The sequence below is a fragment of the Cajanus cajan genome, chromosome 2 (genome assembly GCF_000230855.2).
Source record: "Cajanus cajan strain Asha chromosome 2, NIPB_CcT2T_4, whole genome shotgun sequence".
In the NCBI taxonomy this organism is placed as follows: domain Eukaryota; kingdom Viridiplantae; phylum Streptophyta; class Magnoliopsida; order Fabales; family Fabaceae; genus Cajanus; species Cajanus cajan.
In genome coordinates, this window is record NC_138518.1 from 79,510,016 (window position 1) to 79,524,419 (window position 14,404).

At 25.6% G+C, this 14,404-nt stretch overlaps 1 protein-coding gene across 1 annotated transcript; it reads right to left on the reverse strand.

Annotated features, from left to right (window-relative positions):
• Positions 1-1,401: 1,401 nt before the first annotated feature.
• LOC145954607 (cytochrome P450 71AU50-like) lies at positions 1,402-3,323 on the reverse strand. Its single transcript, XM_083069244.1, has 2 exons — positions 2,368-3,323; positions 1,402-2,226 (listed from the first exon to the last, which is right to left on the reverse strand). Exons 1-2 carry the CDS (start codon positions 3,232-3,234, stop codon positions 1,606-1,608), a joined length of 1,488 nt encoding a protein of 495 aa, XP_082925370.1. The 5' UTR covers positions 3,235-3,323; the 3' UTR covers positions 1,402-1,605.
• Positions 3,324-14,404: the final 11,081 nt, after the last annotated feature.

Sequence of the window (14,404 nt, forward strand, 5' to 3'; positions counted from 1 at the left end):
AGTTGTAACTTTCTATAATTTTTCAGAAAATAGGCTCTGGTAATCGATTACAAGACTTGGTAATCGATTACAACGGTTTAAGTTCAAAATGTTTGAAACGTTGTATAATTTAAATTCAAATTTTGAAATTTTCTCTTTGGGTAATCGATTACAGGAATGAGTAATCGATTACCAGAGCATTTTAACATTTGAACTTGTTTTCTTTCTCTGGTAATCGATTACATCAAGTGATAATCGATTACCAAACACATATCACCTGATTTAGCTTATGAAAACTTAAGATATAGAAAGCTTTTATTTTCCAATTAAAATTATTTTTGTTTAATCTTTTTAATACTCTTTTTGCTTTCTTTACAAACAACTTATTCTTATATTCAAAAAGATTAAGTTTAGGTTTTCTTGAAATCCTTATTTTAATGGCAAGTTAAATTTACAAATTCTAAAAGTTCATTTTACATACTAAGCTAAGCAGTCAAGACTTATCTAGTTATTACTTGAGATCTTGCTTCTTGATTAGCTTGCTTTAACTTAATCTTTATTTTTTCAATACTTTGGCATCATCAAAATTTTTTGCATATTTTCTTCCACAAACACAACTCGCCTATTACGATACATTTATACAGGGTTCTTTTATGGTGTTCAATTATAACAAGATTGGTCACCCTAGTGTTAGGTTCAGATCGTAGCTTTTTTCTATGGGTTTGGCCAACTCTCCCATATTCTTTATATTTTTCTTTCTTTAATATATTTTTGTTGGGCTGCAGATCATTCACGGCAACAGGGGTGCCTACCTAGTTGGAATTGTTGTTGTTATATGGTGATGACTATTATAAAGAGAATAAATTTTTGTAACTATTTTTTTTTTGCTTTTCACTTTTTTTAATTAGACATTATTACTCCTAAATTTATATTATATATTTTAAGAATATTTTTTCTCAAAATCGTCTTAAAAATAAACATACAGAGATAAGAAGTGCCTCTTTCATCAACTATTATATATGAATAAAATTTTAATGCAAAAATTACTTTTTCTGATCGGAAGTATTTATACAAAGAATTGATACAGCTGGATTTTTATTTAACTTTATTCAATGGTCACAAAATTTCTCCGAAGGTGGAATAGATATATTCTCTGTTTTCCCAACCTGACACCAACAATAAATCTTAGTCTTACGAATGATGTGACAGTGTTTGCATGTTTTACTTTTCCGTTCAACAAAAATAAGTCAATCTTCGGCAAGGAAAGGGAATACAAAGGAACCATAAAGTGATAAAACAACACTTTAAACTAAGATATCCGCACAACTCATTGTATGCCATCAAGATTGAAATTTATGCATGGCGTTTACGAGAAAATCATTCTTTTCCTTGACAGACAATGACATGTATAATTCTTGATGATGATGATAAGAAAGAGAGACGGTAATTTATTCTCCTTTGAAATGTATTTAAATCCACATCAACAGTACGTACCTAACATAAAATACAACGACCCACCATTATTTTTTCTCCTTATAAGAAAGAGAGACTAATTTATTTTCCTGGGAATTTATTCAAGTAGATCCCAGTAAACATAACATAAATTGCTGTCCCATTTTTTTTTTCCTAAACACTTTGATCGTGAAGGCGGTATGATGGAATTGCAAGTAGATGATTGACCCTAGGCATTACAAGACCAAATTTCTCTGTCATGTCCAAATCAGATGGCAATATATCATTTGGCAGCTTCCAATCAAAACAATGCACCAGTTGTGCCACTGTTTGAAGAACCATAGTCAGGCCCAGTTGTAATCCTGGACATCCCCTTCTGCCGGCTCCAAATGGTATCAACTCAAAGTCATGTCCTTTCAAATCAATTTTGCTTCCCTCAAATCGCTCTGGCCAGAATTTCTCTGCCTCATCCCAAACACTTGGGTCTCTCATAATTGACCATGCATTTATGAAGACCCTTGAATCTTTGGGAATGAAAAAATCTCCAACCATGCAATCTTCCCTTGAATAGCGTGGTATTAACGGTGCCACTGGATGGAGCCTCATGCTTTCCTTTATAACCATATTCAAATACTCCAACTTGTCCAAGTCTGATTCCTCCACCTTCCTCTTCATACCCACCACAGTTTCCAACTCCATCTGGACTTTCTTCATCACCCTTGGATTCCTAAGGAGTTCTGAAAGTGTCCATTCTATTGATGTAGCTGAAGTATCCAATGAGCCAGTCAACATATCCTGTGAAAAAGATACATGAGTACTGTGATAGATAGCTATGCATTTACAACAATAATATTTAAGCAAACAATAATTTTAATTAAAAAGAAAAGCAAAATGTATGAGGAAAGAATGTCAAACTGTGTCATGCATTTTCTTTACCAGCATTAAGGCTTTGATATTGGATCGTTCAATGCGATACTCAGATTCCTCACTACCAAGAAAGCTCAACATGACATCAACAAAATCTTTCACCTTGTCTCCTCCCTTTTCTGATCGAATATGCTCATCAATAATTTTGTCAAAGAAGACATCAAATGTTTTGCGAAGTGCCTTCATACGCTTGACTAGTCCTTGAAGGTCAAGTACACCAATATAAGGAATGTAATCACCTATGTTAGGAGTTGCGAGTAAGTGCATTAGCTCTTGCATGACAGCCTTGAAACCCTTCTCACCCAAGTCCTGGTCCGTGTACCTCTTTCCGAAAACAATTCTACAAGATATGTCTGCATTGAGTGCTACAACCTTGGAACTGACATCAACAGCAACTCCATCATTGGCTGCCTCTTTCAGAAGCTTGATCAATGTACTGAGTTCCTCTCCCCTCACGCTTCTGTAGGAGTTTACTTTGGTTTGGCTCAGCAATTCTAGTGTGCACATTTTACGCATGTTGCGCCAGTAAGAACCATATTCAGCAAAACCCAAGTCCTTTTGATCCCAAAGAACGTACTTTGCTGCTTGATGTTGTGGTCTACTAGAATAGACAAGGTCATGGGTTTTGAGGAATAGTTCAGCAGCCTGTGATGAAGAAACAACAATTGTGGGCATAAAACCTAAGCGCAAATACATGACAGGTCCATATTTTTGGGCTAGATGGTGCAAATCACGATAAGGATTTGCCCCCAACTTGTGAAGGCTCCCCAAAATTGGCAACCCCTTTGGACCGGGCGGTAATCTGTTTCTCTCTTTCATCAGTATCCATAGACACAAGTAAGTAAGAGAAACTATAGAAATTGCTATCCAAATCATTGGAAAATTTCTAACTATATTGCTGTTAGTAGCTAGCTTCAGTACTATATAACCTTTGCTACCAAAAGCAACTGGACTTGCACTGATGACTTAACCAATGAAGGGATTATCCATATATATAGTGCTTGTTTGGTGTAATTTTCAAATACATGCGCAGACTAGTAGTTAGGAAACAAACAAAAAAAAATATTTGTAATTATTAATATTGATTTATATATATGTATATATATTACTAATTTATTAATTGATATGATGTGTTTCTGTATGGCTATTACAATATAATACTACAATATGAGTAATTGCAATTGTACACTTAGTAATATTTTTTTTTCTATTTTTTTAAAGAATTAAATAAATTATTTTTATTTATCTCAATTATTTTATATATCATATATTTTGCATTATTTACAGTGAAAATCTATACTTACAACTGAGTTTTATATTAATTGTGTATGATATGAATATTTATACAATTTCAAACGAGTTTAAATTTCAATATTATATATATGCGCCCACGAGTTGTGACTTTTATATTAATTGTGTATGATATAAATATTCATACAATTGTAAACGAGTTTAACATTTCAATATTATATATATATATATATATATATATATATATATATATAAAATAAGTGTTAATAAATATGTTGAAAATAAAAATGTATAAGAAGAAGAGTATAGAAAAATGTGTAAGAGAAAAATAGTATATAAAAGGAAATAAAATATACAATAAATGACAACAACTTTCTAAATTTGGCATGTTTTAATAATGTGTAAACGTAGCTAGACTTGATACTTGATATACTTTTCATTCACTAGGTTTCAAATTATATACTATAAATACCAATTATTACGCTGTGAATTTGGCTAACTCCATTCCCTCGTATAGGTATTTTATGCTTTTAATAAACTTAATTTTTTTAAAATATAACACTTATTTTAGCTTTTTAAAACATAATATTACGCTAATATTTCAAACTCAAAATTAGTTAAATAAAAGTTTTATTAATTTAGTTTAACAATTAACAAAATTGACATTAATTTTTTTTAATTGTATGCATGATTAACTTTGAAGTATATACACTATGATAAAATAGATTTTTAGTGGCATTTAATATGGTTTTTATTGACAATAAAAATTATTGTAAAACTTTCTCCCAACATTTCTACATTAGTCAATATATGCAGTGTCGCTAAAATATTTATCGATAATTATTATACATGCTGATAAAGATTATTATAATGGTCAGGAAAAATGTACAAGTTTTTGTGGCATTTTTTTTACTGACATTAATTTAATATTTTTTGTTATTGTTACTAAAAGTTTAAGAAATGATTCATAATACTCTTTAATTATTTTATCTCTAAGTGATGTGGGACTTAAGTTTTTTTTAATAAATAATTGTCGTTAATAGTAAATTTTGATGTGATGTAAATATATTATTAGTGACTATTATATAATCATTAATATTTTTATTAGATAATAAAATAGAGATAATTAATTTATTATCGTTAAATAATTGTCACTACATAATAATAAATTTTGTTGTCATGATATGAGATCTTTGATTCAGTAAATTTCTTTTAAATGATTTAGGTCAATTACAAGATTTGTCATTACTACTTAATTGTAGATGCCTAACTTTTTATCAAGATTTTCTTATAATTTTTTATTGGTATTGCAAGTGAGAGTTGAAAGTGTATTCATCTCCATATAAGTTTGTCTTAAAGAATTTTGTATTTCAGTCATCGGGTTCATAAAATATAATAATCTCATGTCTAACTGTTTACCCTTCACTTTGCCTAAGCAATATGACAATGTTTGTTAGAGATCCATATCGTTGAATGATATAACACAATATGACAATGTTTGTTAGAGATTCACATCGACTAATGATTTGATTTTATTAATATTTATAAGTGAGAAACAATTCTAATTTTACAGAATCGATTTTTGTAAGATTGAGTTAAATTATTAACTCATCTTTTTTAAAATAGTATTAAAATTTATTATAATGATTATTGTTGGTGGACTTATCAAATTTGTTCTTATCAAACTATTACCAGATTTTGTACTTGACCAAGATTAATGTTGATAATAAGGAATGACATATAAGAGGACAATGTTAGTATTCATTTTACCAAAGGTTTAATTAAGAAGGCGAGGTTTCTAAGTACAATTTCTCAATCTATGATTCACATCACATATAAATTTTTTTGTTAGGAATTGTATGTTGTAGGGTCAAGAGTTAAGTATAAACACGGATTAAAGATCTTGATGTGTGATGAAATAACAGTATTAATTACTACTTTTTTTTTTACGAGCAACAATATTACTAATAGTATGTTAACTAGAAATATAATTTACTAATAAGTCTTTCAGAAAATATATTAACTAAAAAAAAGACACTTCATTCATATATCAAGGCAAATCTCTTTATTATTCTTAACCTTCTTATTACAAGATTTTACTAATGCATACTTGAATAAGAAAATAATGTTTTATCTTGCATGCATGAATAGATAGGCTAATAAAAAATAATCTGAAGTGAGAAGTTTGACATATAATGAATTTTCTTTGATTACGTGTGATGTTAATAATAAGAAATTAATGACTTCTAAGAAAGCAATCAGGTTATTCACTTGACCATTAACATCTAAGAAGGTAAACTTATCGAATACAATTTCTCAATCTCTATTAACAGTAACGTATAAATTTCTTTTTCTCAAGAACAATATATATGTTGTAATATTAACAGTTAAGTTTAAAAAAAGATCTTAATGGGTGATGGCACAAAAAAAAAAAATATGTTAACTTACTTTACAAATAAGTTTTTCACAAAATATGTTATATAACTACAAAAAAGAATAAAGAAAAAACACACTTCATTCATGTCATTGCAAATCTTTTGTTGTTCTTAATTACTTTACTATGATAAGATTTTATTATTTTATATTAAAATATAATGTGTTGCAAACCTTTTTTTAAAAGTATTACTAGTGTCTAGCTATAAGACAAACAACTAAATGCCCTTTCAAATAACGTGAGAGTGTTCGCGTCTACCTTCGTTCCATGCTTCAAATAAGTAAAGCCAATACAAACGGACCATACACACAACACTTTAAGCTAAAATACTCATTGAAAGCCATCGTGAACGGAAAATTCGTGGCATTTACGAGAAAAATAATATTTTCCTTGAAAGGCATGTGATTCTTGATGATGATGATTAACAAGGGAGAGATTAATTAATTATTTTCATGTGAATTTTATTCAAATCGACCCCACCGAACACAACATACATTGATGCTATCACATTTTTTTTTCTCTCACTTAATATACCATTTTCATCGTGAAGGCAATACGTCGGAATCCCAAGTAGTAGATGATAGGCAAGAGACATTCAGTCCAAACTCCTTTGTCAAGTTCAAGTTTGCCTCGCATCCCAATTACTTGTATATGATCTTTTGACTCTTTAGGAATGAAACAAATGAGATAAGAAAGAAAAGAGAAAGAAGCGAGGAAGACATGAAAGAAAAAAGAGAGAAAACAAAGATTAAAAAGTCTTACAAAAGAATTTGGTTGAGATTGTTTATTGAGTGATATATTCATAAAATTTATCAATAAGTCACAAAATTAAACATAAAATAATTTATCAAAATTTATATGTATTATAATATGAGAAGAATTTTTGTTAGTAGTAAAATGTCTCAATTAAATACTATTATACTTTGATATTATCTTAATTAAAAAATATATTGATATATAATCTTGATTGAATACTCCACACTTATATTTATGTTAGATTGTGTTTGATACACATTAATATACAATACAATAAAAAGAACTATACCAGGGGATGAATGTTAATTAAAGTTATTAGACAATATATTTTTCTTTATACATTGTTTGGTGGATAATGGACAACACAACTAAAATGATGTGAAATTTACTGGAACATATTTTTAGCACTCCCTCAATCTATAGTTTGAATATAATAATAATAATAACTCATTTATTAATTTTACATATAAGCAGATTTCAACTAATTTTACTCTATTTATCAATAATCCTTTTTATTTTTAATATCAAGTTCCAAGAATTAATAGTTTAGAAAATTAGGTTTTTTTTAAATGAGATCAATGCAATTGAATAAAATTAACTAACTTTCTAAACTAGCACAAATTAATTGTTTTTCTTATATTTAGAATTGAAAGAAGTGTTGTGCTAAGAAAATCAAACAAGTATTAGTTATCTTAATAAATTCTAATTAATTAGTATCTTTCTGGTAATAATGACAAAGACAACAAAGTATGGTGATAGTTACAACAATGTACTATAAGAAAAATATAAAATTTTGACGGACATCTGTCAGTAAAAAGAAATATCTGTCGAAAAGAGAGAATTTCTAATAGATTTTTAACAGATGTAAATCTATCGAAAAAAAGGGATATCGAAAAAAAATTCGCCGAAAATAATTTAATCTGTCTAAAATTGTTGTTTAATTTTAATAAATTTATTAATATAACACCCTTCAGATTTGACCTCTCAACGGCTCCATTCCACGGTACTTTACACATTGATTAGAATCCTTCATGGATGACCCTTTTTGAGATGTTCGTCCACTTTTAGGATTAATGACTAATCTCACAAACTAACACAAGACTTTCTTCGGTATGTTTTGTCCTTATTCGCACACTTTCAGAAGACCACCTATCCCTAAATTACTCAAAGTCAAACATGATTAACTGCAAAGTTCTAATGAGATAACTTATCAAAAAATAGATGTATTTTGTTAGTATAAATAGTATAAATTAATTCTTTTAAGTCATTTTCACATTTTGATGTGTTCGGACTATTATAAAAATATAATAATATATATAATATTATTACTATAATTATTTTAGAAAATAGGGTGTTACAATTAATCTAATCATTTTACATTATTTCTACCCAATTAACATTAGTATATAATAATGATCAATTTCATAAATATATTAATCTAATCATTTTCATAAATATTATATATAATAATTATATTAATCAATAATAATAATTATATTATATTTAATTAATCTTTATTTATGTATATGCTTACTTTTATAATTAATAATCTACTTATTTTTATTTAAAATTAATATTATAATACAATTTAAATGATTTATTATAAATTAAAAGTTTAAATAATAATTTATATATTTTAAAATATTATTTTTATAATTTGTAATGATAATATAATTTATAGAATTATAAATATTTATTTATTATATATATAATTCCGTCATATATATTTAACTTCAAGAAAATTCAATATCCATGTCGACGTTGTACACACTGAATCCTGAGAACAAACACATATACACGAAAGATCATTGAAGATGCAAGATATATACATTATTCTAGTTTTTACCAAATATAAGACATTCTTGACCTTCTTCTAATAAAATCACTACTTACGTATCCAGCTGAAACAACTTTTGATTATTGAGTCCACTAAGGTGTAATTTTTCTCTCTTTTTAGAGAGAAACTACTTTTACTACTGAGTTTTTTTAATAATAATAGAAGTAGTAGCAATATTGGTGACAACATAAATAATTAACAATAGTGGTGCCTTAGGGTGGTGATTGTACATGCAGTGACAATTATGATGAAGACGGTGATTTTAGTATTTTGTATTTATGGAAAAAAAAAAATTTATTTTCGTGTTGAACGAAAATAAGACAATTTTTGGGTCAAGTAAAGCCAATACAAACGAAGCATAAAACCATACTTTAGACTGAAATGATCCACACAACTCATTGGAAGCCATCGTGTTTGAAATTCGAGAAAAGAAATACTTTTCCTTGACAGACATATGTTCTTGATGATCATATAATAAAAAGAGACACTATCGACCACTCCAAAGTCCAAACAAGGATGCTATCACTTTTTTTTTATAATCCTGACCACTGTTATCGCGTGAAGGCAAATACGTTGGAATCGCAAATACACAAATTAACATATTATTCTTAATTTGGACCGTATTATTTAATATAAAATACCCTCTTATTTTAGACATTTTTTAATTAGTTATCTAAATAAAATATATCAATAAGGACTTGATGTAATGATCAAATATTGTGTGCTAACCATCGTGGGAACAATTTACTTAAAAAAAAATCAGTTCAATTCATATTGTATTTAAAAATTCTTCAAGCCAATGACAATCACTTATCATGAGAGATATTATTCTCTGACATAGTGGATGGGAGATATCATTTATGACAAGACGATAAAAAATATAAAGATTTTATTTTATTTTATTACATGTAAAGGAATTTATTATTATTATTATTATTATTATTATTTCATTTTTTTAAATTATTTATACTAATATATAAAGGGAATATTTCTTTTAATAACTAACTACCTTAATTTTCACATTTTATTAATCATTATACTCTTTTATTTTTTAAAAATTAAAAAAATATTTGTTATCAAATTCAAAACCTTAAAATTAATGAATTGATCATAATACTATTTAAATCATTATATTTTTATTTTATTTTTAATTGAGGTACGAAGTGTCTCGATTCACTACTTATATATAAAGAGAAAGCAAATTATACCGGTGTAATTTTTAGTGATATTTATTTTTCATTCATCTAATCCATACATAAATAAATTCATCTAACATAATAAATAATGAATCAGATTTAATTCATCATTTAATTTTATGATTGGTTAGTGATCATATACTATTTTTTCAAGATCTATTGAATTATAATATGAGATGTTTAATGAATTGAGATTTGAAAATACTATGTTGATATAAAAAAAAAGTCTTGTGTATCTTAAAAGATTATACAAGAATATAATAACTTATAAGAGAGAGAGAGAGAGAAATAAAATATTTTTAAAATAAAAATTATTTAACTTTAAAACATTACTTTTTATGGATGGATTGTATTCATAAAAAAATTGTTAATTGAATGATTTGATAGATTTTTTGCTTTAAATGGATTAGATGAATTACATTTTTATATAAATTTTTAATGAATCTAAATAGATTAATAAATTATTTTTATCTGATCTATTATGATCTGCCTAAAAAATTATCTTATTCATCCATAATTCTTTTCAAAACTTATCGATAAATTTAATATTGACTCAAAATTATTTGAAACATCATTCATGTATAAATCAAAATTGATGTAATATATATTTTAAAAATATAAATTATTTGATCACTTTTTTATTGTCGTTCAATTTCAATAAAATTTGACATAAATATTCAAGTAATATGAAGTTATAATTTAATGATTAAGTCGATAAAATTTACTTTTAATTTAAAGTTATTAACAATATAATCTATTAATAATACAAAAGGAAGAAGTTTGCAAGAACTAAAACTTTCTCATTTCTCTCTCTCTATTGATTATAAAAAATAAAATTAATGAAAAAATTAAATTAAAATATTTTAATAATTACAACTAATTATTATATTTTTGCAATAATATAAAATAAAATACTACTGAATATAAATTATATATATATATATATATATTATTTTTGCAATAATATGTAATCATGAAATAAGAATATGATTAATAATTAAAACAAATGAAAACATTATATATATATATATATATAATTTAAAATTGTACCTATCATTCATATATTTTATATATAATAATGATTTAATATAATTACAAATATGAGATTATAACATACTAAATCAATTATAGTTATTTAAAAATTAAATTTATCAATCATTAAATTAGTCTTGTGACTCATTTCAAATGATATATAATTTGTAGAATTTATAAAAAAAAATATTTATTTAAGATTTAAATAAGTTTTGGTTTATACATCGTGTAATATTTAAATTTATAAAATTTATTGATTATATTTTGCAATAAATATATAATTTCTTAAAAAAATATCATGAAATTTAATATATTTATTTTAATCAATGTATTTATTATGGATTTAAAACAATCATAATAAATGTATTTTGATAACATCTAAATAATAATTATAAATATAATAATAATGTATTTTATCTGTAATTAATGTTATTTATTACTAATTAATAATTATTAATATTAATAATTAATGACTATTGATCACTCTAAAATTATTCATTCATATATATATAGAAGGGATCCGTTTATTCTAGAAGTAAATCTACCTAGATTTATTTCGTTCAATAACTCATGTTCTATATTAAATTTCAACAATCTAACCGTTGAATTTAAAATTCTTAACGCATAAATCAAATTTGCAAATTTTTTAAAAAATTGAAAATTATTTGATACTTCGTTTCATAAATTCAAATTAATGTATAAAATGATTTTATGATTATCCGTTAATTTGAATTAATGAAATGAAGTATCAAATAATTTCTAATTTTTTTAAAAATTTGCAAATTTGATCTATGCATTAGGAATTTTAAATTCAACGGTTGGATCATTAAAATTTAAGGTAAAACATGAGTTACTAAACAAAGTAAGTCTAGGTAAACTTACTCCTAAAATAAACAAATCTCTCCTTATATATATATATATATATATATATATATATATATATATATATATATATATATATATATATATATATATATATATATATAAGGAGGGTTCAAATGACACCGGTGTAACTTTAACTAAGTGTTACACCGCTCAATAACTTTATATTAAATGTGAATTTTGTAAATCCAACCGTTAGATTGAAAGTTCATATCTCTTAGATCATATATATCAAATTTTATATTAATATAAGATGATTTGATACTTCATTCTCATAAAACAAAATTGACGTAATATATACATTTCAAAATATACTAAAATATGAACAAAACTAAATATAAATATTATTTATAAAAATAAAATAGACTAATACGAAAATTAGTTAATTTACCAAAAAATTGTATAAAATTAATATTAATAATTACTAGGTTTTGCACATATTATATCAAAATAAGTATATTAAAATTAAAAAAAATTGGATCAAAATATTATAATAGTTAGTAATAATTTTAAATTTTTTTCAACATTATAAAATAATTGGTACTTAAAATAAATATATCAACATTAAAAGAAAATTTTGAATAAAATTATTTTAATAAATAAAAAAATATAATATATTTTTCATAAATGGACAAAAATAATTTTTTTTGACAAAATAATAAAAATATCTAATTAATAATTTTTTATAATATATATAATTATATAATATACTTGTTTTAATGAATGTATTTATTATGAATTTAAAAATTATAATAATAAATGTATTTTGATAAAGCCTGAATAATAATTATAAGTATAAATAATATATTTTATCTGTAATTAATGTTACTTATGACTAATTAGCTTGTTAGGAGCAGTTTTGAGATCGGTTAAGACAATTGGCTTTAAGTGCAACCCACTTAGGGGCAATTTAGTGTGAGTGGAAGCGGTTTTAATTAAAAAAAAAAAAAAGGTGAAAAAAAATCCCGCCTCAATTCTTTTCTCACTTCGTTCCCTCACTCGCTCACTCCCAGACCCTCACTCACTCCCCCACTCGCTTACTCCCAGTCCCTCATTCATAGGGATAGTAATGGAGCAGGTCAGGTACAGATTTTATGATACTCGTTCCCGTTCTCGCGACTTAAATTCATCTATGTACCCGTACTCGCTAGGTATGTAATTTCTGTTCTAATTTCCGTTCCTGTTGGATATTGAGTATATCGTACTCGTAGTCATAAAAAATTATTATTATTTTTTTACAAAAAAAATACACAATATTTTTAACATATTGGGTTTTACCTACGATCCGTTCTGGAACGTGAAAAGTAAAATGTGCTAGTTGGGAAAATAAATTTGCACGGTTGTTATTTGGGTAAATATTTTTAAAATAGTATTATTTTAGTAAAAAAACTCTATCTTAGTAATGCATACAGTTTTTTAAATGTGATAATGTACATAAATTTAAAGTTTTAGTTTATTATAATTTTCTATTATGTATTACTAAAAACTTTATTCTGCACTGTATTCGAATGAAAAAAATATATATTTTAGTCAACAATTGTTCATGAATCAACAATTGTTCATGAATTGTCTTAGAATAAAATAAATAAAAAACAATTATTTATGAGTAATTTTAAAATAAAATATAAAAAAAGACATACTCATGATGTATGAAGAGATTATTTTAGAAAGTTAAAGCAAATGAATAAAAATTAAAAATAACAGTTATCTTTTGTTATAAACAAAATATAATATGTAGGAGTATATTCTGGATTTGTCCTCTAAAATTTGGTTATCATTATTTCAAATATTTTTATCACTAAATTATTAGTTAATATCTAAATCCTGTGGGAATATCCGATTAAGATTCCCTGCTGATGAAATCCACAAGGTGGACTTTGCGGTGCAATCAAAATCATTTTTTTTTTAAGAAAGGGCTGCCCAAAAAAAAATTTTAAAACCACTACTGATGGGCGGTGTAATATACAAGGCAGGATTTGAACTCCTGACTTTGCTTAAGCATGGATCAACCTCTACCGCTAAATCACACACTCGAGGTTAATTGAATTTTTTGAATTTTTAAATATGAATCATATAAAGTTAAGGGTGCGCATCCATATATCCGGTAATATCTATGTATTTATGTACGTGGGGCCATGGAAGTTAATAAATGATAACTTTGTCTGATACGTAACGTATTTTTCTCGGTAGGGGTGAGCATAAAATCTAGACCCGAACCTGAAAAATCCAATAAAAAATATTATTTTTGGGTGGGTTCGGGCGGGTTTTACGAGTAAATCGGGTTAAAATTTTGATTTTATACGGGTTATATTGGGCGGGTTCGGTTTTAAATTTTTAAACCCGCTAAAAACCGAACCTAACCGAAAATGAGATAAGTTTATATTTTTATTATTTTTGTATAACTAAACAACAATGGTCCAAACTCAAAAGTCTTTATTTCAAGTATAATATTGCCATCAATTTGTAACTTTTTTTTTCTTTTTCTCATAACCTAGATATTTCTTTTGTCTTCTCCTTCCTCATTCAATTTCTCAATACACTAGTCTATTTTTATATTTTTCTTTTTGTTTCTTTCTTTATCTTTTTTTTCCATCTTCCTATCTCCATTTTGAGTACAACTTGTGTGACAGTAGTTTCTTATAGATTTTGTAATCTAAC